The sequence below is a fragment of the Gopherus evgoodei genome, chromosome 2, assembly GCF_007399415.2.
Source record: "Gopherus evgoodei ecotype Sinaloan lineage chromosome 2, rGopEvg1_v1.p, whole genome shotgun sequence".
Taxonomy (NCBI): Eukaryota; Metazoa; Chordata; order Testudines; family Testudinidae; genus Gopherus; species Gopherus evgoodei.
This window is the reverse complement of record NC_044323.1, coordinates 214,862,953-214,890,451: the sequence shown is the minus strand read 5'-3', so window position 1 is coordinate 214,890,451 and position 27,499 is coordinate 214,862,953. Positions and strand designations below refer to the sequence as shown.

At 40.1% G+C, this 27,499-nt stretch overlaps 1 protein-coding gene across 8 annotated transcripts in view; it reads left to right on the top strand.

Moving 5' to 3' along the window:
- ZNF521 (zinc finger protein 521) overlaps positions 1–21,234 on the top strand; it is a 277,389-nt gene extending 256,155 nt beyond the window's left edge. For all 8 annotated transcript variants that reach the window (XM_030552944.1, XM_030552943.1, XM_030552942.1 and 5 more), the window contains one exon: positions 20,417–21,234. In XM_030552944.1, the coding sequence (XP_030408804.1) occupies positions 20,417–20,446 (30 nt within the window). In that variant the 3' untranslated portion in view covers positions 20,447–21,234. The remainder of the gene's footprint in view (positions 1–20,416) is intronic.
- Positions 21,235–27,499: the final 6,265 nt, after the last annotated feature.

Here is a 27,499-nt window from a genome sequence, read left to right as displayed (position 1 = left end):
TCTGGATGCACAGGGGCTTGATGGACGGTTCCAGGTGGAGGGGGACTGGAACTCTGCAGGGGGGCAGGTGAAAGTGGTTGGAACTCAGCAGTGGGGGGTGTGGGTGTGATGGGACGGGGCTCAGGAGGGTCTGACAGTGGTGCATTAGTGGAGGGGTCTGGGTGCTATGGGAGTGGGGCTTTGGTGAGGTGGGGTTTCAGGTGCAATTGGTTGGGGCTCAGTGGTGTGGAGGTCCAGGTGCAGGGGAGAAGGGCTTGGCAGGAGTCTGGATGCAGGGGGCTGGAGCTGGGTGGCAGGGGCTGGATGCAGAGGCTGAGGTTTGGCTGTAGGCATCTGAGGGGCTCAGCAGATGAGGGGTCCACGTGCTGGGGGGTGAGGTTTGGGGGGGCAGGTGCATGGAGCTCATTGGGGTGGTCCAGGTAGGGGGTGTCATTGGGGTGGGGGTTCAAATGTGGGGGGCTCAGCAGGGGATAGTTTGGGTGCGGGGGAGTGGCTCAGTGGGGATCCAGGTGCAGGGGCTGAGGCTCAGTTGGAGGGGTGGAAGGTGCACGGGGGTTGGGGTGAGGCTTGGTGGAGGGTCTGGATGCATGTTTGTTCGACAGATGGAGGACAGTGACCCCTCCCTCTGCGGCTGAGGAGTGATACGAGTAGGAAGCGGGGTGGAGAGGTGGAGCTTCCTGCAGCCAAGAGAGATTTCTGGGGATGGGTCTGACCTGACCCCAGTTACTCCTTGCCGGGGAAGAGAAGCTGAGCCCAGTGCAGGGTAGGAGCAGTCCGGGTCATATCTTCCCCCACTCACCCACCTCGTAGTGATTTACCTTTCTGCCAGCTCTTCTGGGCACTTGAAATGATGCACCCACGCAGCTGGGCGTTTGGAGGTATGCATGACCACTCTTGCGGCTTCCTTTTTCTTCCCCATCAGAAGTCATTTTTTCTGCAGCGAAGCAAAGAAATCTGCGGGGAACATGAATTCTGTGCGAGCACAGTGCACAGAATTCCCCCAGGGGTAACCCACAAAATACCCGTATAGAGAATATGTATGTGATTTTACAAAATGGATAAAGTATAGGCACAAATAAATATATGCATGTACAACTTCCTGTGTTATATAAATACATATATTTTTTCTGTACACAATTTCCTCTTTGTCCCACATATGTCTGTATTGCTTGTAAAACGTAGGCATCGGTTTTTGAAAATATGTCCCTAAATCTATGGAGACAAACAATTAGCTCATAGTCTGCATCTATCCCACTTGATGTACTTACATGTTCCAGAATACATGATCAGATTCTGCAGAATCTAAGTTTTCATGTTAGATGAAGTTTCTGAACCATATGATTTCAAAGACGGTCTTCCTAACATTAACTGAATGTAAATCAATCCAGCAATGTCTTCTTTAATCTGCAAATGGAGTCTGAAACAATGGCTCTGAGAGTTGGAAGCTCCGCTATTTCTCCAACCACTTAGCGGGTTTTAACGCTGAAACCTAATGATGGTGCATATATGTCAACATTAATGTCTTCATTGCTAATCATTTTAGCATATGGGATGGGGAAGGGGATGAGAGTGAAGTCCATGGAGAAAACTTTAAACTGCTGCAGGAAGAAAAATGCAGACACACAAAAGAAGAAGAGAGTACGAGGCAGATTGAGGAGAGAGAAACAGGAACATGGGGAAGAGAGAGAAACAAAAGACAGAACTAGTAGTGGTCATGAAGTTGAGTATATTTTTCTGCTGAGGGATATTGGTGGTAACAATAAGGTATGAATCAGACAGTAAATAATGAGAATAATGACTGAAATTTCAGTTATTACAAAATGGCCAGGTTGTACTATCATAGTTCTTGTGAAACCCTCCTACTGACACCAGAGGGAGATCTGCTGTGGATTGAGAGGGCTAAATAGTACATTTATATCCTGCCCCACAGATAATCATTAAAAACAGAATTCATTTTTGTCCCCAAAATCGGTTTTATCATCTGTGTCCTAAATGTTTCACTGTACATACCAAAATTAGTCAGATTGGTTGGTTAACACTTTCAGAGTAAGTGGAAGAAAATGATAGAAATAAGGGCTCTATTTGCATTCGAATAGTTTCCCTGGTAGCTCAGTTCAGTTCTCTTAATTGTCCATTCATTCATTTCTTGCTAATGTAGTTGATATCGGTGAGTGATTTTCTATGCTAAACAGGAAGCACCACTTCTTCATTCTGTTCCTTCCTACAACTGCCCTGCTGTTGGCGACCAATAGCTGCCATTATATTATCTTTCATCTGGCCCAGAGCTGACAACAGATGGCCATCAGTGTGGCTATATGAAGCATCCAGGAATGGTGTACTGAAGAGCTTCCTGGCCAGTTCTGCAAACCTCCCTCCCTTCCCCTCTCCACATCTTGAATAAGCTCATCATTCCTGGCTCCACTCTCCACTGGCTCTGCAATTTTCCACACAGCGAGGCAGAAGGCTGCCACTGAGCTATTGGAACTCTCCCATTCCAGACCTGCATCTGACTCCCATTTCTGTGCATAGCACAAGCAAAGTACTGGCACTGCCCAGCTGGTTCCAACCCTACAGGCTGCAGCACCCTGGGATGTGTTGCTGCTATTACATCACTGAGCATGCCACCATTTGGGATCTGGCTCTTGAACCCATTTGGTTTCTGCACAGCAAACTTGCTTCCCACATGGCAAAGACAGAAGAAGATTTAATTCTGCTCTTTCAGCCACTATGTGGGATCTCTAGTCCGAAACCTGAAGCAGAGGCAGAGCTTAGCCACTGTAGCATTGAATCTCCTCAAGCCATTACAATGGTGTGGTTCTCCCCTCCCCACTCCCAATGCTTTGGAGGACTCCTAGCTCCACCAAGATTAAGCATGTTAAATGTGAGGAAAGCAAAAAATGTGAATATTGATTGTAGACCTAGAAGGGAGAAAAGCGTTAATTTCACTGAGGTGCTGATGCATTGACGGGTCTGACCATTTGGAAAGCAGCTTCAAAAGGGTGGCTGCCATGCAGTTGGAGAAAGATATATTGTTTGCTCTTGACGGAGTTTGCTAAAGCAAGGTACCTCTAGAGCTGAACCTGTAGTTTAAGAGAAATTCACATTTGTAGCCTTTATTGTGATATTTGCAGCAAGTCTACAGCTACTAACAGTCTCTGCCCTGAAGCTATGAAGGAGTAAGGCTCCATTGTTGGGGAGAGAGAGAGACGCGTTCTGTGTAAAAGCCTGAGATGTGGTAGGCAAGATGAATAGTGCTCAAAAGCAGTGCTTGCGGTGCTGTCATTTAGAGCAGGAACACTGAGCCTTTAAACGAAAGTGAAAGACAGGGTAAATGAATCCTTTAAAAATGGTAAAATCTTAAACTGCCTAAAATAATAAGTATTTCCATTGATGAGTTCACTGAGCGGGAGGAAAGTTGGGAGGGGATGGTTTCCCTTTGCAAGGAGCGGAGCGGTACAGATAGTTTGTTAAAAAACAACAGCACTACAACACCTAAGGTATAGCTAGTGATTCATCAAGGGACATGTCCAGGAAAGTACAGTAAACAGAGATCTTGGCTCAAACGAGTTTCTTCCTTTTCAAAACATCAACTTCTTTATATTGCTTCATTCAAAGCATTAGTCAAAAAGATTTGAATGCAGATGGCAACACAACTGGAGCTGTTCATAACAAAACCCTAACCCTGGAGGAACAGGTTTCAGGTTTATTTCTAAACCTGTTATCTGGGTTGGCTTAATAATGCTTTGAGCAAAGTGGAGCTGACCTAGGATTTTGGGTGGAAAGTATGTGAAATACGGTGGATTTGACACAAAACTGAGCAGAAATCTGAGATTATTTTGGTGGTGTTTGCCTTGCATTCGAAGCTCTGTGTGAGCACCCCTACCCCATCCTATAGACTGAAAACAAAAAGTGGTTCATTCCCTGTGGACCAAAACTGCTGAATTATGCATATATGTACATACAGCTGTACATGTTTCTGCATTGTTTGTTAGAATCTAATGCTATAGCAGAATTACCTCATTAAACCCAAACTAGACTAAACATGAGCTGGGTGTATATCTGTCTGTCTGTGTCTCACTAGATGATGGATATTTACTAGTTTTCTCTGTATCTGTAGCTATATGGCATATAATATTTGGAAACTGTGATACCATTAAATATTAGCAGTGCATTTTGCTTTGCTTTGAGTTTGTAAAGGTGAAAGGTGATTGTGCAGGAAAATGGAACAGTATATTTGCTGTGAGACAGGCACTAAGAACTCACTCCCATGTTCAGTTATAATTCATGACTGTACTGGTGGGAAGCCCTTATCCCTCTGTGGAGTTAATGCATCTCTACTGTAGCCTGCTGAGAGCACCCTGCATCCCCTCCCACCATCTGTGCATTCAGTTGCGTGCCTTCTCTCTTCCCCTCTCGCTTTACTGTGACATCTCTTGGTGTTAAAACTGTCAAACTACTACTGCCTGGTAAAGGTGGCTTTATGATGTGTATTAATGTTGAATTGTCATTTAAATGGAAAAGAGCTGGAAGGGATATATTAGTTTCATTTAAACTCTAATTTAGAAAATGCTGATTAGCCAGATTAATAAAAACATGTCTGTTGCTTTAAACTCCTCGACCTGTCTTAAATTTACTCAAATGGATAATCTGCATGAAAAAGTGTAGGGACAGGGTAGAGGGTTTACTGGCAAAGTTATATTTGTTCCCCATCTGTGATTATTCTGCTGGTTGTTGGTACAGTGACTCTCCCTTTTTAGTATTGTGATATGAGGTGCCAGCAACGTTGTACATTGAATAGTATTTACGCACCCATCGCCTGGTTGGTGCAGAGAACTATTTTATTTTCTTCATGTTGACTTCCTTTCTGAACTGAAGCAGCTTGGAGACTGCAAGTTAATTGCTTCTATGCTACCTGAGATTTGGGATTCACATAAGCAGAGATCATAAGCTAACACAATTTTACTTAAATATTGGATTTTTGTGGTGGAAGACACTCTCTAAAGAGAACTGACTTGACACTACCCTAACAGTTTAGAAAGAACTGAACTGGACCACAGAGCTTTGAGATGATCCTTTATTAGCCTGGCCCCTTGCTGTTCGGGTGAAGTTTAGGCAGTGTGTTATGCCTAAAAGTACCGTGAAACTGCAGATGGTTCATTGCAGCAGCAAGATTAATTTGTGGAGTTTCACGATATTTGATCTTAACATAGTCTGTTGGTTGTACTTTTTTAAAACGTATAAATCAAATCCAGGCCTGAAATACCAGTGTATGAATTTAACAGATGTGGTGCCATAAGGGACCCACTGTGTTATAAACTTGCAGAAATGGCCTTTTTATATTTCAGACTCTTAGCTTATTCCCGGGAGGTTTTGGAACCACAGAAGTGAGGTGAAAGGTCATGCTTTCAGACAGTAGCACCCACCCACCACTTGACGTTTGGTGTAATTGTCAGGAAATCCACAGCTAATAGTTTTGTTATGCAGTCATAGCGTTCTGCACAGTAAAAGTAGGGCAAAATGACTTCAGTAGCTCAGTGTCCAGGTTTCCTTGGGTGAAAGATCACTTTGAGATGACACAGCTGAGTAGTCAGGCTGAAATCCTACTTGGTATTTTATTAATTTTGCACCAAGATAAATCCTGAATTCTGACAAACTCCATGACAGGTGAAATTCCTTCTTGCAGAATCTGCTCAGCAAGAGGCTGCTCATTTCGTTCTGTTCTGAGGCAGGCAACAGGAGGGCAGCTTTATAATCAGCCCTCAAAGGACCCCCAGCCGCCCCAGAGTCTTGGGCTGATTGAATAACTCCTGGGCCTCTTCCCCTAGGCCTCCATCAGCAGGGGTCCTGTGGAAAGCAATCTCCCGCAGACTGGCACTGAAGTGAGCTTTAAACTACTATTTTCTGCTCTCCAGAGGAGCCTGGAGTACTAAAAGATAGATGGACTGCAGATATTTTATGAGAAACTGTCAGAAGAAGAGCAGAGTAAATGTTTTTTTTTCCTCCTTCTTTGAGTCGCACACTATATCACTGTAGAATTTCTCCCAGTATCTTTTACATTTAAATAAGAAATTAATTGGTTGCTAACCTTAAATTTCCTTCCTCCCCCTTTTTTCTTTTTCTTACTCTCCTCTCCGACTTTTTTTTTTTTTTTAATATTCACTCAGAGGCCCTTTGCTTAACCACAGTTGCAGAAAATCAGTACCATTTGCACTGAAATATTTATAATGACAGAATGAAAAATTGGATTCATTTTCTGGCCTGTAGCCGAACAGTCTGCAACTTTGTGCAACATTGTTTAGCATCTCTCATTCCCTCCTTTTCATTGAGGTCGTTTTCAGACATACATGCACACACTACCCGTGCTGCAGAGGAATGCTTAGCAAAACACAGAACCATTTTCAGTCTCAACAATGAGAACACAACTTGCTTGTAACCTTTCAACTCATGATGGAGGGATTCCGGGAGAAGGGGGCATGCCGAACGTCTGTCTTATAGGAGAGATTATACGGGATGACATGCAGTAATCAATTTTGTACTAGGAAACACACTGATTGAATTCAACAGAATGTTTCAGTATATTCCAGGAGAGGCAGTTTGGACTTAGCACCAGAACGGATGTCAAGAGGCCTCTACTAATCCCTTTTCTGCCACTAATTCCCACTGTGGCCTTGGGAAACCCACTTGACTTCTCTCAGGGCCAAATTTTCAAAAGCTCCCTTTTTGTGCAAGCGTGCCCTGACATTGGGGATTGTGCAATAGACCCCCATGTCTATTTCTGCATCTACATGGCAGTGATTATATATCGTTACCTACATTGCCTGTGAAGATGAATTAGTTAATGTTTGTAAACTACTTTGAAAATTAAGATCCAGATCCTCAACCCCCAGCTTGGACTCTGGCAGCACAAAAGTGTTATAAAGCTGCATTAGCCAGACAACTAAGGATTCCCTCAGTGTGCAGGAATGCCTGGGTGGCATAGAGCCAGAGTACTTGATTGGTTCTGTGCCACCCCCTCTCTCTATAGGTTTTGGACTCTCCTATAGAACTGATAGAAAATTATATCCCTGCTGTAGAATTCTATGGGATAGTTCAAAAAGCTGATAAAGTATTCTCTGGTAAATTATTTAGATTTTTAGACAACCAATTCAAACTAATGTAAACCCACGTGGCCAAAACTTTCAAACGCTGGTGCCTAATGCTGGGCACCTAAAACCACATTGGATCACCTAAGTAAATGGTCTGGTTTGGGATTGGATCCTGCAAGATTCAGTTGCTCAGCACCTTCAGCTCGTGTTGATTTAACGGGGAATTGTGGGTGGTCTGTTTCTTTGAAAATCAGTCCAGATTTAATGGAACCCAAGTGTGAAAATGTTGGCCTAATAGTTCGATCTATATTGAATTAGGAAGTGCTGCCCAAGTACAAGTCTCCCTACCCCACTGCAGGTCACCCTTCCAGGCCCAGATTTTTCTTTCTTGAATTAAAACTTGAGAATTTTGAGTAGCTTTAACTGTTCTTTTACGACCATAATCCTAACTGATTTATACAGCTATGTTGATAAAAAGGAGCATTTACTATTAGGATCAATATAAATCAATGTGTACTGTACAGCAGACTGTAATTTGTGAGTGACACATACTTTTATCAACAGCTGAAAGTTTCTTACAGACTTGCAGATTTGTCTTTTTATTGTGTTCCCAAGTATAGTTTGGAGAAACATGCTGACATGTCAGTATGAAGTAATGTGTGCTCTGACACAAACGGCATTGTAATTTAGGAGGAATTTTGCCTGAAGTTGTTTTACTGTCACATTGCTTCGATTCGAAAAAGAAGTTTCTACAAAGTGGTGTGTTTTAAGACATGACAAAACATTCTCCAATATTCTGCATATATTCAAGAGACTTTCTATTTAACCCTTACTATTGCTCTCTGCTTTTCTGTTTTTCTTTTTGTATGTGTGTGTTTGAAGGGTGTAATTTTTAAGTGTTTTTAGCAACTAATGTGAGACAAAAATAATAGAAACCAAAAAAAATGTGAACTTTAAAATTAATAACATATATTTTTAAAGCTGTCATTTACATTATAGATCTTCTTGTCAACTTAACAGCATTTTAAAAGAGAGCTGTAGGCCAAACTAAGAGCTCTTCTAATGCCAATCAGAAATATGTCTATAGTTGACGTGGCCACAAAGCTAAGATATAGATGTTAAAATGTTTCAAATGCTGAACAGAACTGCACTGACAATAGGATCCGGTCCACAATGAAGTGATAGTACAAATCTTGCTGATGATATTGTGCAGACATGTTGTTGAACTGTAAGGACAGTAAGAGTAGCCCCCAAACACGTTTCATCTCAGCATAGGAGATAGTAACTTTCCAGGAAAGCTGCTTTTTCCCTTGGCCCAAATCTTTGTGTCAACTCTGTTTTTCTGTTTGGAGCGCCAGTCAGTTTAGGGAAGTTATTAGTTTATAAATTTTGTCATGGTAAAGTAAATGTAAGAGCTTTAAATTAGAATAAGTGCCACTTCTGTATGGCAGGTTCCTTTGAGGACTGATGAGAAAGCAGACCTCCTGTTGCCTGCCCCTTTATGCATAACAGTATTGCTGTGTGTACTTGTTTATAGCTTACCTTTGAATTTGTATAAGAGTGTGCTGTGGTGTGATGAATCTCCCTCTGATAGACAAGATTCTGCCTTTATTCTGGGATCAAGCTAATACTTCACTTTAAAGAGTTATTTTAATTAGGTAGTTTTATTGTAATGAATTAAAATGAACTTGGAGTAGCAAATTATGTAAGAATGTGAGGGTTATAGATTAGTCTCTCCATAGTTACAGCACATCTTTTTTTGTAAAGGAATTAAAGTTCTGCTTTTCAGAGAGCTTGGCACTACATCTGAGTGGCTGCTCAGTGTAACTGGTGTCAGTTATTTTCCCTCCTAAATGTGATTCTTTTCACTTTGATCAGAGGATTGCCATCCCAAAAAATAACAACAAGCAATAAGGGACAAAACTGGCTTCTTCAAAGGCTGAATTCACTAGTTGTGAAGAAGTATAGTAGTGTAGCATCATAAACCAAACCACGAGAGCATTTCCCTCTACTATAAACTCTTGGAAAGGTAGGAGCTAACAGCATATGCCAATGTCCAAGTGTGCGAGAGGAAACAGAGAGGCCAACCAAACCCAAGGAACATAACGATTTTGAGATAGATACTGTATCACTCATGGAGAGATGAGGATAAGAAAGATTTATAAAAGAAGAGCAAAATCTTGTAATATTTATTTGGAGCCTAATTCCTCACTGCCGTGCCACTTGTGCAGTCATTGACACAATGCAAAAAGGGTGTGAAGCTCAACCATTCTGCTTTGGTAGCATTTTACACTCACATTATACGAAGTATCTACACAAGGGCCAAGACAGTAGAGATAAAGACACTGTTGTTTTACAAGCAAGATCCCCAGTGAGGGAAGTAAAATGTTATTGTTCTTGTACCACGTCAGTAAATGTGTTCTGAGTTTGTAGTTTTGCAGTGTATGTGCTTATCAAAGTATAGAAAATGGATAACTTTTTAACAAAGGTGGAATACATTCTGACCTATCTTAAAGTCACCAGTACAGCAGGAGCATTGCTTTTCTTAATAAAATGTTGTTTGGGTCATAGTAGAGGGAACACAGCTACCAGTTGACGTAGTCTTTAGTCTTAACACATGGGACATGATCTTCTCGTTCCTAGATATTTGTCAACTTGGCAGGTCTCTGAATTGTCCTTATCTGCAGTTTCCAGTAGTTTTAATGAGTGAAGTTGCAATAGGCATGCTGCATAAACCACTGTGACATTTCTCATGATTCCTGGAATCACAGGGGAAACTGGTCCCTCATTTGAAGTGCCAAGGAAATCAATAGAAGGATCATAGAGTGTATCCAAGGTAGGCTGGTAGTGCATAACTATTTATGAAGTCACAGTATGAAAAAGCTGGGGGAACCTCTACCTGTAGGCTCAGGAATCTTCTGTCATTACCACTAAACCTACACGTGTTCCTATGTCAGTGGCTTCTTGAGGGAAAGGTACCAGGAGACAAACACGTGAGCAGATGTGTTAGCTGTGTTGACATTGGGAGGCAGTTCCCCAGACCTTTTCACTGTCTCCCACACCTATTTTAAGATTAAGGCACAATTGAGTATGGGCCACATTTTGTCTGTGCCCCAAATTTCGTGTCCACAAATTATTCATTTAAGTGTTTTTACGCCCTCTCCATTATGCATGCATATTGACTAGTACAATGCTTAAAGAGCTGGTCTCCATGTGGAGATGGTGCAGGAGAAATTAGAGGCCGATTGTCACCATCAGAAAGTTTGGCCCTCTTTGAATGTCATTTACTTTTACTTCAGTGAAAACTCTGTTTGCACTTTACCTTTTTCTATTAATCTTTTGGGGATATATAACCTTAGGTAAGCTAAACGTTGGTGTAGGCAGTACTATATGCTCAAAGATAATATGTGCAGAATCTAAGTTCTGAGCTCCTTTTTGTCACTTGATAGCCATAAGCACAAAGTAGTGTAGTGAACCCAGTGATCTGTTGATTTGTTGTCTGTATAGATCTGTCTAAATCAGAGGTGGGCAAACTATGGCCTGTGGGCCAGATCTGGCCCACCAGCCATTTTAAGACGGCCCTCAAGCTCCCACTGGGGAGCAGGGTCTTGGGCGTGCCCTGCTCTGCCGCTCCAACTGAGGAGCAGGGTCGGGGGCCGCTCCACACAGCTCGCGGAAGCAGCCTCATGGCCCCCTCCTGCACTCCAGACAGGGAGCAGGGTCGGTGGCCACTCCACACAGCTTGCAGAAGCTGCAGCATGGCCCACCTCCAGCTCGTACAGGTTCCAATGATCCCACTTCAGTGCCCCCCCTCCAGCACTCCAACAGGGAAGGGACATGCTGCTGCTTCTGGAAGCCGCTTGAGGTAAATGCTGCCCAGAGCCTGCACCTCTGAGCCTCTCTTCACACCTCTGTCCCAGCCCTGATCCCCCTTCCTCCCTCCGAACCCCTCGATCCCAGCTGGGAGCATGCTCCTGCACCCCAAACCCCTCATCCCCAGGCCCACCCCAGAGCCCGCATCCCCAGTCAGAGCCTGCACCCCTTCCCACACTCCAACCCTCTGCTCCAGTCCTGATCCCCCTCCTGCCCACCAAACTTCTCGGTTCCAGCCCAGAGCACACTCCTATACCCCAAAGTCCTCATCCCCAGCCCCACCATAGAGCCCTCACCCCCACCCCTGCACCCTACTGCCCTGACCCAGCCCGGAGCCCCCTCCCACATCCTGAACTCCTCATTTCTGGTCCTACCCCAGAGCCTGCACTCCCAACCAGAGCCACCTCCCACCCCAACCCCAGTTTTGTGAGCATTCACCATACAATTTTGTGAGCCCGCCGTACAATTTCTATTCCCAGATGTGGCCCTAGGGCCAAAAAGTTTGCCCAACCCTGTCTAAATAATAAAGGAATACAGGCAAGTTACAGTGTTTTTTCTCTTTGACATATGAAGAAACTATTGTTTCTTGTAATTTTGTTCAGAGGAATTCTTGTACGTGCGCTTTTGGAAAAACTAGAAATAATCATTGTTTTAAAGGTTGCCCTTTGCATATAAATCACAGCTGTGTGTGCTTCCCTCACCCCCCCCCCACCCCCATTTCAACTGGGTGAATTTTGAATCCTGTGAACAGGAGTTTAAATTCTAGGCCCACCAGTCAGTTTAGGATTTGAAATCAATGCACTGATCCGGCAGCTAGTGGTCATCCTGCTTTAAATTAGAACAAGCCGAATGGAAGTTGGGAAGGAAAAGGGCCACAGGAACGCTCTTCTGATGACACATGCAGAAACACACAATGGATGTGCAAAAATAACGTTCATCTTAAGTGTCTGCTTAATTACTTAAAAGACCTATCAGAATTCAACAAGCAAAAGAAAACCAGAGGAGAAGGAAATGAGTAACATTTCCAACAGGACATTTCTGTGCTATTGTCAATTTAAGCCTCCATTATTTGTCACTAATTACTACACTGAGCTGTTAAATATTTAGTAGTAGTTTGTTTAATTGGGTTTGACCTACAGAGGAATCTGTACATACTGTAGCTCTAGTTCCATGAGTTCAGTTCTGCACTCAGAGCTAGGCAAATAGGAAATTTGCATTCAGGTAAGAGGAACACATTACGTTATGAGGCAAGGTGTCTCCCTTCCTCCCTGTCCTCCACTCCACACAGAGATTTGTTTGTCTTTAAGATATCTAAAATTAGAACACAGATAAGGAGCATCACTCGTGGATATAAAGGAGGAAGGAGGTCATTCTTAAACTTGTTTACAGATGTTCTAGTTTAGAAAGCACCAACATGATGAATTAAACATTACAAGAAAAAAATGGAAACATAGCAACAACTGGCACAAGAACACATCTGTCTGTAAATCACGGACTTAATCCCTGAATATCTGATTAGGCAGTATTGCTGATAAAAGCTACTGTACTGTAGATGCAGACAAATGTGGAATCATTCAGCTCTGGCTTCTGTTTGCTTCTTTGACTGACAATGTCTGACATAGTAGAGAGAGTCCAGGCTGTCCCCTCCTAGTACCAGGGATGTAGTTTTCCTTTTGGTATAAGTGTCAGCCTAAGCATGTGCAAAATACATTTTTTTCTATCTGATACAGGCCTGCTTCTCCTCTCCCTAACACCTGTTTCACTAACTCCATTAGTTTCAATGGAGTTTTTCATTGTTTATAGCAGGGTAGTTATGATCATATTCTAAAGAGTTAAGATTTTAATGTTAGCAGCGTATTTCCCAGTGGTCCTTTACTTCCCCATTTTTATTTAAACTATTACTTTTACCTCTTCTTAGTGAAGCAGCTTGATTATTGTTATTGCAATTGTTCATACGGTAATCACTTCAGGAAGAGGTCAGCCCATCAGTGATATTTTACTAGTGGCTTTCTGAGAGTTACTGAAGAAACATGGAAGTGTTGCATTTTTAAATTTCAAAATGTATCCCTGAGTGGATCCTATCCAGTTAGTGCTTTTTGTGATTCTGGTTTCTCAAGATTTTCAAGTATGAGAGTCAGAATGCGCAAGACTTGGATGTAAACATGAATGCATTGAATAGTTGCCAGTAGTGCCATTTCCGAATCACTTTAATATAATACAAAAACGGATAAACAGCTTTATTGAACTAAGTTGTTTGGATAATTGTAATTCATCAGGAACTTTTCCAAATTGTCATTGTTAACAATGGTCACTCATGACCAAGGATGAACCGTTCATTGCTCATCATACCTGATTAGGGGGCTACTGCTGCAAGGCGGTGAACACTATTCAGTTCCCTCTCCATCAGTGGAATTTGAGGGTGCACAACTCCTCACAGGAGCAGACTCGGTAGGTATAGTGGAGGTATCTCCACTGTAGTTCATACCAAGCATATAAACCCCCGTTTTCAGAGTTTAAATTGTGTAGTAGGTTCAGATTCGGTTCAGACTTAGTATGCAGATCTTCAGCCGTTTTCTCTTTCTAAAACATGTAAAGACATTTAACACCAAAAGAGAGCAATACTGCTCCTCCTCTATGCATTGCACTGGAGTACTGAATATAGTAGTTACTCCTCACTAGCCTACAACCTGCCTGTAATCTCTTTCTTCTCTGCTGCAAAATCCTCCTGTGCTAGCTTTCTGCTCCTCGCCTTTGACAAGCAATGAAACATCATCTTCTTTCCAGCTGTTGAACTCACTCACACCAGGCTGGACCTCCAACTCCCACAAGTGAACCCATTTTCCAAGTGGCGTCATCTGGAAATTAGGTGTCATTCTAAGGGGCTACCGTTATGGAAATATTTTTTAATTCAGAGGGTTCAAAAATAATGATTTGGCATTTGGAGGGGGATAGTTTATTTTTAGATTATCTTTTGATAAGCTTTGGACTACATGCTCATCTATATTTCAACTGTATCAGAGTCAGGAGAATTGTTTACAACATAACCGTCCATTGACCCAGTTACAACATTGTAGCATAGACTGGTTCTAGACGTGTCCCTGGAACAGCGTTAAAACCTTATAACTACCCAGTTGTTAGTGCCATATGAGTTAGTCCTGGTTATGGGGACACAAGTAGGTTCTATCTACCTCTTTTAGTTGCTTTGAAGTGGCCTCAGTATTTGTCTAAATCCAGCTCCTGAGTAAGCAGATCTTGTTGCATATGTGATTTGGGGCTGGTTCCGTCTTTTTCTATCCTAGGATGAACAACAAGATAAAATCCTAACCATGAGGTCTGTGAAGTATGAAATCGTATCCCAAGGGAAATGTTGGGAGCGCTAATTAAAATTGGACCAGGCAAAACATTTGAAATTACATTGTAGACAATAATCCTGCGCTGATAGAGAGATAAAATGTCCTAATAAGTTTTCTCAGTCTTTAAAGTCTATAAATTTCTGCTATTCTCTTTTATTATGTTATTTCACCTTTTCCTTTAATGGTGACACCGTGTTGCCTAGAAAGGATTATATGATGTTATTGCGAACTGTGTCAAATGATGTTAAATGTCAAAAGAAAATGCAACAGTTTTTGTGCAAGTTTGCAGTGATTACATTGAGACAAGGAAAAGAAGAACTACGTCTGTGTAAGCCAGGGACATCAATGCAATGTGTCAGATCTGCAAGACAATGGCAAATGAGTGCAATGGCTTTATATGGTTACGGTTTTGACATTGCATTTTCATATCTATAAAGAATAACTTCATCCAAACCTAACAGAAATGTAGTTGTGTGCATCATTTAGGTTGTTAGAAACACTTTTTATCCAACTGTTTCAAATACCCCTGAAGACTTTGGCTAAATAAGATTATACTGTACTCTTTTTGCATCTTAATTATTAGTGTATATTAAATCCAAGTATTTTACAAATATAAATATCTCCTCAATATAGGCTCAGATCTAATCACATTGCAGTCTATCAGCAAAGAACTATTCATGGTATTCAGTGCTGCACGATGGAATGCAGCTCTGACAGAGACCCATGTGTGCTGCAGTATGTAGGCACCATGGGGTTGAGGATAAGGATAGCAAAAGCAGCCTTAGCTGTGAGTTTTCCTGATGTTGGTTTGTTTCTGAATTTTTTTTATGTTGTTACAACTTTTTTCATGCTGTGTGTTCACTGTTTCACCTTTTTTGTAGTGGAGAGCTTTGTGTAATAAGTATTATATCATGACAACTGAAGTTCAGGAAAGCATGTTGACACTGTGGAATTGAATTCATGATTTGGCATTAACATTCTAATTAAGGTTTTGCTTGAGTTGCCATTTTAACCTTCCCCTAACTCCCCTGGCCCCTCTGCCCCGGCCACTCTGGAAAATCCAACATCTTGTCGTTAGCTCTAGACAGTTTGGAAACTATAGTACAAGGTAAGAAGTTTGGAATAAAAAGCAGGGGAGAGAAGCAGAAAATCTTGATTAGAAAGTATAATTTAATAGAACGTGTATTGAACCAAATGTATTGATTAATGTGGAAGATATAGTACTTATATTGATTCTAACTAGAGATTTAGTACTAAAAGCTGTAAGCCAAAAAGCTGTTGCAAATTGCTACAAAAGTCAGTTTAATGCTGTCCTTGAGAATGCCTTCACAAAGAAATTCTTCTAATGTTTGAGGAGTAGGCAGAATGCGGTATATGTCAGTTTGATCCCGGAGGGTTTTATTTTGTACTCTAATAGCTGTTACGAGCCTACATTATATCCAAGGAGTAATTTTCCTTAGGGGTGCCCAGCTCGCTTTGTGTCAATATTCTAGCATTTTAAGTCACGTACAGTATATGCTTCTGGGAACAGTGCAGGAGCCAGCCAGACTCATAATGGTCTGCATTCATTAATAAAGGCAGAAGCTTCTGTCCCTCCATTGCCCACTACAGGGATGCCTCCCTGGTCTTTAGGGACCCGTACAGACACATTTAAAGAAAGCTTTATTTTGAGTGGGCAGGAGATGAAATGCAGGACTTGCAGGCATTTCCTAAGTCAGCTATATGCCCGAGCACAGGGGTGACCTTAATGGGTCAGAGAAGAATGCAGGTCAAAAGACTTATTATCCAGCCTGTTGGAAACCAATTGCTTTTGTTAAAAAAAAAAAAACATAGTGTTTAAAGGTTGATAGTAATGTAGAATTCTTCTTTACAACCCAAAATTGTATTGTAGTGCGAACGGGTTATAAAGAAATAAAATAAAGATTATTCTTAATGTCTGCAGATAAAGGATTCCATATATAGGATAACATGTAGTGTACCATAATTAGTTAATCAGTGATGATTGATTACAGATTGTGTTCTTGAACTAAGGAAAAAATAACATGTTGCTGTGGTACTGTCACCATCTGTTGAAGGAAGACATCTATATTTAATCTTTATATTTCTTTATTTGTACCCTCCTTGCACGGCTTCCCAGGTACAATTGTGTCCTATTTTATCTAGTTAAAAACCATCTCATTTAAATTGAATGCAACTGCAATTCACATTAGAGATTCCAATGAGATAGTGAATCAGTGGATTTTTTTTCTTCACTGAGTTTGATGCGAGGGATGGCATTTTTTGCTAGCTAGTTATTTCTGTTTTCTATTTGAGAGATATATAGAGAGAGATACCAAATAACAGAAAAAATAGTACTTTCTACTGTCTTAACAGTTTTTGCAAAACAACCCCATTCTCTTTGCAGAGGAGATTTCTCTACAACTATTGTAGTGAAATCTGCGTATGATTTTTTAACCTTATAGCACTAACGACAGGGATTTCCCAAGGCTATCTACACATGGAGAGCAATGTAGTGTAATGTTTAAAGCAGCTTACTGGGAGCTGGGATCCTGGGTTTGTGTCGCTGGGTCGGCAAGGGAGATCTTAAACTCGAGAAACCAGGTAAAGATTTTTTGAAAGAATTTTATCTGTGAAGTACGTTGAAGCCAAGTTCTTGTAAATGTTTCCTAAATAAAATCAAAGTAGAGAAGTAGAGGTTTGTGAACATCTTTCCTAGTTTGTTTGGTTTTTGTTCCGAGTAATAGATGCTGTGGCAAAATGGGCTGCCATTTTATCTGTGCAAAAGTCTCATTTTTGTGGCAAGCCCAGTTTTTCATCATGAAATCAGAGGACCTTTGAAAATGTAACCCTACTCTATTGGTGAGGATGCATTGGAAAATATATTTTTCTCTTTCCACTGCTAAGTATGAAATAGAAATTTTTGCTTCACAGAGGAACTGTACTTTGTGCTTAAAGGAAAATACATGTCTTTATTGTGGTGATATGAATATAAGATGTCTTCAGCACTTTAGCTGAATTACATATACACCGTTACCTCGATATAACGCTACCCGATATAACACGAATTTGGATATAACGCAGTAAAGCGGTTCTCGGGGAGGTGGAGGGGTTTCGCACTTCTGTGGATCAAAGCAAGTTCAATGTAACACAGTTTCACCTATAACTCGATAAGATTTTTTGGCTCCCAAGGACAGCGTTATATTGAGGTAGAGGTGTATTTAGCCAAAAAAAACCCAAAAAAACCTGATTGCTCCAAATTCAGGAAAGTTATTTGCTGCAGTAAATTTCTGGAACAGAGATTTTTAAAACTTCTGTTCTTAAATGTTCTGTATCTTCTGTTAAAGATAGATTCTGCTGGCATAGCCACACAGCAGATCCCAGCACTAATATTCTGCTCTCCCTGTGTGTACAGGTCTCCCATCTTCCTGGCAGTAGGAGTTCCATATTCTATTCTCCCCACATGCGGGAACTCACACTGTTATGAAAGTGGGAGTTCTGTGCACATAGGGAGAGCGGAATATCAGCTTTGAGATCTGCTATGTGAATAATACAGAAGAATTTTGCCCTAAACTTTTAAACACAACCCCTCTCAGAAAAAACAACAACAGTTCATAACTGGGATTAATGTTTGCAATTTTCAGTCACTTAGACATGGGGTCTCCAATAGATGGCTTTTTGTAGGATGGAATATGGCTCTCTGTGAGATTACAGAATTTTCCTCCTTTTCTTTTCTCTACCCTCCCATCTTTCACCTGCTTGTCTTGTCAATGTTATGCCTGTGACATGCTTTCAGTTTTAGTTTATGAAATAGCCTTCCTGCTATCTGTGTATTTCTCCTTAATTCACTGTTGCCTCAGAATAGATTTTAGAAGCATTAATTTCTTTGGAAAACTTGACCAATTGCATGCTGTTTTGACTCTTTAAAATAAATACTGAGATGCTTGATGAAGGCTGAAGCTGCCCCAGCTCTTTGCACTGGGAACAGTGTTTGTTGTGTCCTGCCCTATTCAGCATTTTTCTCACACCACTTGTTTCTGAATTTATGTCTTCATTATCTCTTGAGAATCTCCATTATGTGCCAGGCAGTATAGTCTGGAACACAGAGCACCAGCGCGAGTGGATCCCATTTCATGGTTTGTTTTGTCTCTCTCACTTTTGTGCCTTTTTATTTTTTAATAAAAAATGTTATTGCAGTCGAAGTACTGAGCACACATGTAAAGCTCCTTTCAATTGTTTCACACACTGCTGCGTGTCTCTTCCAGACCCAAAACTGATTACATGTCGCTCAGACAGTCAAAAAGCAGGGGATGACTGACGCACACTCAGATAGATCAAAAACAAAATATACCCCCAAAATCTCTCTTCAAGGTAACAATTTGGCTCTGACATTAACCACTCAAAAGCAAAGAAAATCAAAATTTAGGTTGTCACTCCATGTTTAACTTGTCCCATTGTTTTTAGGTACTGCAGGGTTTCACATCGGTCTGTGATGTTATAAGTGCTGCAATAATGGACGCAACAGGATGACAGAAGGGTAGACGGTCAGACTTAACTCTTCATTCCCTTGCTTTTGTGGTTTAAAGTCAGAATCTATTACCCATGGCCAACCAATATTTTAGTCCGCAACATATTGTTACTGCTTTACAGCACTTTGAGATGAGTTTGTGGAAGATGCTGTATGAAATCAAATGGAATACTAATCTCTTTTTAACCCTCTGGCCATGGTGGATCTGGAGTCCCTGCTATATCAGCATTTAATCATTTTGCATTCACATCTGGAAAACATGCTTCCAAGTGTCACTGGGTCATTTTCCTTTTCATCTTGAGACAGATACTACTTAAAAAATTCCTCAGTCTTACTCTAAGAGAGCTCCTTTTCTTGCTAAATGTCCCATGAACGTGTGTGTGTGTGTGTGTATTGATATGATGTAGTGTCAGATTAGCATGGAATCACACAATATTCACCCTTTGTTTTCCTGTGGCTGTACTTATGTTTGTATTCAGGAGTGGCTCATGTGGGTGTGGTTCTATATATGTTCACTTCATGGAAAATGATGTCCATCTTTTGGGAATGGGTTCGTTTTAAAGTGTCGAAGTCCAGAGGAGACTGTACATAGATTAAAAGTAATAAAACAAGGGCAGGGGACCGCACAGTTTAGGAACTGATAACGGGACACAACTCCCTTCACCTCTAGGTCACTGGTCCGAATAGGGCCCGGGTCAGTAGTGACAAAAATTCATTAGTATCTAATGGCTAGTCTGTGCTCTGTGAAATAAGATTGTGCACTTTGTCCAGTTCTCTGTGGATATGGTCTATATCACAAAAGAAGAATCAGCATGAAGTGGGAACCTTTTCTTAGTTGTCTGATGAAGCACAGAGACTAAAGTAGCATCTCATCCAGTAGTGGTGATCTCTTTGCATTAGAGCTGGTGTAGTGAAACTTGCATTGCTGCTGCCCTCTTTTCACTCTTTCTGTGGATAAAAATAGAGAACTTCACATTTCCAGAGTGACATTGTCACCTTTTACATGGCAATAAATTCACGTAAGGAAACTAGAGTTGAGTTGTTCTTTGGTGAATAGAGGGATAGTTCTGTCTGCTCCACCTGCTTGTCAGTCAGCCAACTGAGCGCTTTGGTAGGCACCTCTCCATCTATTTTAAAATATGTGCAACTGATTAGGGGGGAAATGTCTGGTTGCATTTTCTAAGAAGGATGCTAAAATTAGTGTATTTCTAGTGTGTAAGCATTAAGGCCACATAAGAGAAAGAAATGTATGTCTCATTAAATATAATGGGCTAAATTCATCACTGTGTGACTGGGCACTGGGGCCAGTGAAGTTAGGTTCACTTTCAACAGGGCAGAATTTGCTCTAATGTATGTTGAGGTATTCAACTGCTATTCATGTGACTTGTAGAAATGATACCAGTGCAAAAAAAGCCTCATCTTTTGACAGCAAACTTTCTCCAGGCCATTTAAAAGAGAGATGGCAAACATGTTTCTCTTGTATCCAATATAATATATTCAGCGGGTAGCATGTTAACGCAGTTTTTTCTTATAGCAATGCCTAGACTACAACTAAGTGATTTCTTTTATTTTTGTTTCAGAATCATACGATGACCCAACATAGCAGTTAGTGCAATGCCCATCCCTTCAGGAGACTCCTTTGTGGCACAAAAAGGGAACACGTTTTACTCTTTGCACGAAACTTTCATTGTTAATGTATATTATTCAGAAACATTGTATTGTACCATACAACTTGTATTATCGAAACTGTTGGATGTTCACGTGTTTGAACTTTTGAGCACCGGATAGACTTCCTGTATATAAAGTGTTGCACATGTATTATGTTGTCTGATACTAAAATGGTCTTATAAAGACAAGTGGACTTGGGCCCTATTCAAGAAAGATTAAAATAATAATGTGTGAGGAAAAAGGCTTAAGAAAATGTCATTTTCAAGAAAGAGGGAGAAAAAATAGCTATATGTTATACTACAGCTGTTTGGCCTTCCTTTCATTTAAACTTAAGTCTAGAATCTTTCTCTTTTGGTATACAAACAGATGAATCCAAGACTATTTTTTATTGCTGAAGATTCTTGCAAAAAACATGAAAAGACTGTTTCTCACAGAGCAGGAACCCACCGTTGAATAAGGCCCGTATATATATTTGTAAGCCTTGCGATATGACAGATAGCATTACCATATATGCAATAGTTGTTATGTAGATTGTCAAAGAAACTTTTTTTTCCTGAATACCATTTGAAGCTTTGAGTGTTCAAGACTTTCCTTAATGATTTCACACAGCCAAATTCTTGACCCAGTTGAACTAACCTGTATGTTACTGTTATTAATGTTTACTCTGCGGTCTGAACCTGGAGATTACTGGAATTGTTTTCCAAGAGGAAATAAATTCAGTTTACCATTATGTATGAGAGCGATTGTGTCTTTTCTTTTTCTTATTACAGTACCATTAAAAGCAGATCTGCTGCTTCACTGTAGTTGAAACATATACTTGAAGAAAATATTCACTGATTTTTTTTTCCAGTTAGCAAAGTCAATAGTTTTACTCCTGTTTGCTTGATGCTGTGGCTTCGAATGGGTCATAGTTTATCCAAAATTTCTAATAATCTCAAGATGGAGCAATTATTACATATTTCACATGCAGTGCAAGCTTCAAACCCTGGAGAGAGTGAAGTATTGCCTAGTGATCTGAGTACAGGATTCAGAACCAGGAATGACCTCAATTCTAAACCCAAAGCTGACACTGATTCTCTAAACCTGAAGTCACTTACCCTTTCTGCTGTCATGGACGGTGGAAGGGGGATATGGCTAGAGCATGCTGAAGTACAGGGATCTCCACCAGCACAGTGGCCACAAGGGGGCTGTTATAAGCCAGTGTAACTTAGCCCTGGCTAAGGGCTGAATTGGTCCCTGGCTGCTCTCAGTGTTGAGGAGAAGGGGAAAGGCCGTGCAGAGCCACATTTGCCCATCGGTGTGCCAAACACTGCTCCAGCTCACCTGAGAATTCATGCCAAAGACATGCTTTAGATATGTGGGCATTGTATATCCTGTTGCTTGAGTTGCTCAATTTATCCTATTGAAACTAGTGTTGCTGAAATACTGCAGTCTTAGAATTGCGCATCACAACAGTCCAAATGGCTGGAACTGATTGCCTAATGCTGTCCGTGTAGATATAAAGTGTGTTTTCTAGTTTGCTGACTGTCACATTTTGACTCTCCATAGTTGGAGAGTGGAGGGGGTGGAAGCAAAGCATGAAAGTCTCTGGTTGCCAGATATTTCAAGAAAAATGTGTCCCATTTAAAACTCCAGCCTCAAGAATTTTATGCATATTTTGCCAAGTACAAAAAAGAAATTCCTGGGTTTCGTATGAAATTCTCATTTGTGCTGACAAAAGGATAAACTCAGGCAACAGTACACAAGGCATGTAAAATGCCAGATCTATTTATAAGTCAGAAACTGTTTCCATTTTCATTCTCATTAATATATTACTCATCTCTGCCAAATTGGATGTGATGATAAGTTCTTTATTCCTGACAGATACCTTAAAAGATATCAGACATTTCAGCCTTCGTGTGTGAAAGCGTGACATATTGGTAAAGACTGAAAATAGCATGTTTCTAGTAGAGTTCAAATATATAAGAAATATTACACCCTACTGTTTTTGTAAATGCCAGAGTGCCACTGAGTTGAGACAGATGGTAGCTGAGAAAGATGCAATCTTATAATCAAAAGCTAAAATATGTCAAAAATATGTTAGCAAGCACAACACAGCATATTACTAGCGTTTCATATCATGACAGCTTGCAAAACATGCAAAGATGTTGAAATTCTAGTTATGTAAATAAAGTAACAGTAAACAGATCAACAGCAAATGCGATGATGGTTTTATGCATTGATTGTCCCTTCAATTTAGTGCTGGGGAATAGGAAGGTCTTATGGTCACATTCATTCCCAGATGGATTCTAAGAGCTAGTTGCTAGTATCAAGTGCTGGAATCCACTTACCTTTTTGTGAGAAACAGGTTTATTGGTGATACCTAAAAAGCTGTTTAAATAGATTACGGAAGACATTCAAACTTCCCAGTGAGGACTGAGTTTTCTGTGGGGATTTATCACAGCATTTAGAAAAACAGCAAGAGACACATATCATCTTGCTCAATACGCAAGGCACTGTGTGTGGATGTGTGTGCACACTTCAGCTGCGGCATGCTATCCACCTGTTTGGGTCAGCAAGAGCTACAATGAGCCAATCCCAAAACCGGTCACCAGAATGCGAAGGGGGAAAATCTGTTTCTCAAGGATGTTTTGCTAGATTGATGGACAAACTATCCCCTCACCTCTGAGACCCTGGCTTTAATCCCATCATTTCTAAGAGACATGAGTTTTACTGTGATAGTCTGATGAAATGATTAGTCCAGAATTGCCCAGGTTGAAGGGAGAATACATATAGAATTTATACTGCAGAAATGCCGTAATTTATCCAGTTAACATTTTGAGCACAGGTTTTCTGAGGAAATGCACTAGTGTCTGTCTACACAAAAGATGATCCGGGAATGGTCACTAACCTTTATGATTCCAAACACCCCAAAATAAGAACTTTTATCAAAACATTTCGTATGTGGTTGCCTAAAGTTAGGCACTTAAATAATAAGGGAATGAACACTTGCAACTCCTGGGGAGAATAGTGTTTATCATAGCTTCTTTGATAAACTAACAGAACAATATTCTGATAGCTTTTCCTCATCTGGGGCACCCTGGTATAAAGAACTGTCAACAGTTGTCAAAAAAAAAATAGCATGAGGAGAACCCTAAAATAGGCTTATGTTTGCTAACTGTTTCTAGATGGCAGAATCCAACATGGAATCCACTCCATGTTTTATTGACCATTATTGTAATCCTGATGTGATGAACTATCTAGGTATGTTCTTTTGCTTTGTTTCACTACCATTGTCCTCAGCAAAAGGGAGAGGGAGCCGTCCCTTACATACTGACATATGGTACCTTCTATTTATAACAAGATTAACAATTCATTCACACCTTGATTGAATCCTGCTTTATTGAGATGTCACAACAGATTCACACAATCTGCAAAGGGAAAGACTTACAACTGTTAATGTTGTGACAACCAAGACACCTAACAGTAAATGAATCATAATTGGTGACAATTAGATATCATTCAGTGTGAAAACAGAATATTGTGTGCTGCTGTAAAGTGTGATGGTGAGAAGGACTCCTTTGAATGATCCTGTCCATAAATTCAGAAATGTAACCTTGATTCCAGTCTAATGTATTCATTCATACATTATTGCTCAATTAATGTTCAAAGAGTCTTTACGTCTTAGTGGTAAATGTACCATTCTCTTTTAAATGCTTGCTCCACTTCTCTGTAGCATGAACAAATTAGGCATTTTCCTGAATCCATTCACTACACGGGGCTTTTCCCCTTACTTTCACTTCCTTTATTTTTATGTATATGAGGGGGTTTTCATTATATTATTATTATTATTTATTAGTGAACTGTGAATGCTCTAGTAATGGACTCCCTGAGGAAGCTGGAAGTCCCAGGCTACCAACTCTTACATGCAGATCATCTTCTATGTGTGAAGCACAAAGCATGACAAGATCTCACTCATGTTTCAAAGCTCTCTCTCTTTTCAGAGCTATTTGTTATTGTCTCCACCATCACAAGTTTAAAAAAAGAAAGTTAATTAAATATGGAACAAGACTGAGCAACATCTTTTAAACTATCATGTCATTAGAACTGGATTCCTCAGAGAGTCGCTTAAAAGGGGTTTGAGAACAATGACTGTTCAATCAGATATTTATGGGCATAGTTATGTAAACACACTCTTTATTGTCTATGTATATTTAATATAATTATCAGTTTTGTACTCAGATTCTCAGGAGACCCAACAAATCACAGTGTTGCTTTGAAAATGTCAGCAGAAAAGACAATTATGTTGCTAGCAAATATTCATAAATTATATTAAAAAGTTCTATGAAAATTTATCGTACGTAGCAGAACCCTTTGCACCAATAGAGTAATCACTGTATTTCTTTGATTTGAATGCTTATTATAAGTAGCAAGGAAGTAACCTGAAAAACCTTAAAGGCACAAGAGCTTACTAATCTTGGCAAATAGGGCAATCTACTTTCTGGACATAAGAACAAGTATTATTAATGATTTATTTGATATGTTTTATTTTCTTTTAAATAAAGTTATTGAAACTAGAAACAACTGATTCTGATCCAGACTAACATGGCTACCCCTCTGATACTTGATTCTGTCAAAATGTTAGTACACAGGCATATATGTAACTCATTATAGATTTTTTTAGATGATTCCTAGTATTTCACAATATTTTTGACTTCCTCTTTTGCTCATCATATGTTAGAAAAAATAAGTGGAGAACTGAGACGATGTTCAGTAACTTAAATGTGCCATACTTATGCTAAACCAATATGTGTGCTGGACTTGGATAAACACCTAGTAAGTGCTTGCACTTCATTTCTTGCAAAATATGCAATCTGCAGATCAACATCTTAATTAGCAGCGAATGACATTTGAATGGGAAGGTTAATGTTAAGCACACAAATGTAGTTAAATAAAGTAAAAATGACATAAATTGAGATATTATATTCTTAATTTATTTTAAGGATAAATCTACATAAATCAAACATAATCATATGTACAAGTAATATTACAGTCCCTAGTTATCTGCTAGACTGTATTCCCTGAGAACTAACTGTCCTTTCTAGTACACCTTATACTAGTGATCAATGGTAATGTTCCACATCACTAATGAAGAAAAGAGAATTTGGTCTTGTTTTGTCCTCCTCAGTGAAATAAATACACTTGATCCACAGACCTAATCTTCTGTTGAACACACAATGGCTTCTGAACAAGCACAAGATGGAGGAGGGTAGAGTTTCATGCTCCTTATTTTAAAATTTAAGGGCTCTGAATTCATTTTTGGTTTTATGTTTTCATAGACAGCTGACAGCACATTCCTTGTGTGGTTTGGAGTGGAACACAATGGGGAAGTTTGCAGTCATGTGCTGAAAGATGCTGTTATGCATCCAGTACCACCTTGGGTCATCAAGAACTTGGATAACAGATCAGGTGTGCTATCTGAAATGGTTTTATTCATTCAGTAGGTAGCACTGTTGCCATTGAGATAGATACTGAACCAATGCCCTCCCATGGGCTGGGGGCTCTGTGCTTCTGGGGGATGCTATCTTTCAGCTGAAATATAAAGCTGGTCATGTACCATTATAGATCTTATGGCCCTTTTTGTAAGAGTAACTGTGTTAGTCTCTTCTAATAACTCAGTTCTAGATAGGAGGAAATAATCAAGTGACCTCACTGGTGTTGAGATTTCCCTTCTAGAAAACCTGATCTCAATCAGACCCCATCCTCATTTATGGGACCAATTATATGACTATCCACACAAAAACATGTATCATGTCAGGGGACCATGTTAGAATGGGTAAACCATTCTGTAACATAATTATAACACACTATGCCCCCCATCTACACTGGCAAGATCAAACCATGTTCTATATAACATGGTCAGGCACTACTGTGCTCCTCATGCACATGCCCTCAAATAATAGGCAGGAGGACACATGAAAACAAAACCACTAATGCAGCAGCAAGATGAAAGGTAGAAAAAATACTACAGTGGTGTAGATATATTGATCTTCCCACCAGATATTCATCTTTCAGGTTTCTCACTCTCTCTTTGGGAAGTGAGGGTTAGTTGTAATATCCTGGCCTTTGCTGGTGTTCCCACATTTTTATCTTACTCTCCTCCTCCATCTCTTGCTCTCTCATATTTTCCTCTCCATCTCTTTACTGGCATGGTTTTAATTGTTTAATGATCGACAAAGAACCATTTTGGTTTTCTTAATTAAATTGGTGAACCTGCATCTGATTTGACTGCTAGGTCACCAGGATATCTCATTCTTGATGAGTTTAAAGATTCATGTTGATTCTCTCTCTCATCCTTTGACATATTTTATTTCCAAACATCTTTATTCTTTTGGCTTAACTCAGTAGGATTAATTTTCCGACATGAATGAATTGTAATCTGTTTGATTAGATGATAGCTTTTGATGTGTCATTTGTAAATCTTTCATCCTTATTCACTGCTTTTTTTCAAATCAATATATGACTTTTCTTGATTTCTTTTCTCCTCTAAGTACTAACTACCACCCCATGTAATCACCAGTCTTTCAGAATCTTCTCCACTCACTGTACAGTGGCTTCTGTTTTTATAAATTTTATTTCTCCTACAACACATGTAGCATCAGGTGGGACTGAAAAATTCCCCTTAACACTGTTTTGTTATAGCTGCAACAGCCCATATATAAATTCAGGTGAGTACACATTTGTAGTGTAGATAGAGTAAATCCTCACAGGCTGTAGTGACTGTCCAGTTCCAGATTTGGCAGAGCTTTATGATTTTAGTGTTGTTTGGGGGAAGTCTGAATTGAACTGTTACTATCAACTGAAGTCAATTGGGCTGCTGCCCTGTTCAGAACTCCTTGTCTGAATTTTAAATCCTAAGAGGCCATCTTCTTTCAATGATAACATGTTTTCAGAATCCTTCAGCACGTTCTTAATGATCACATTTTGCAAACAACATCAACACCTCTCATCAGTGT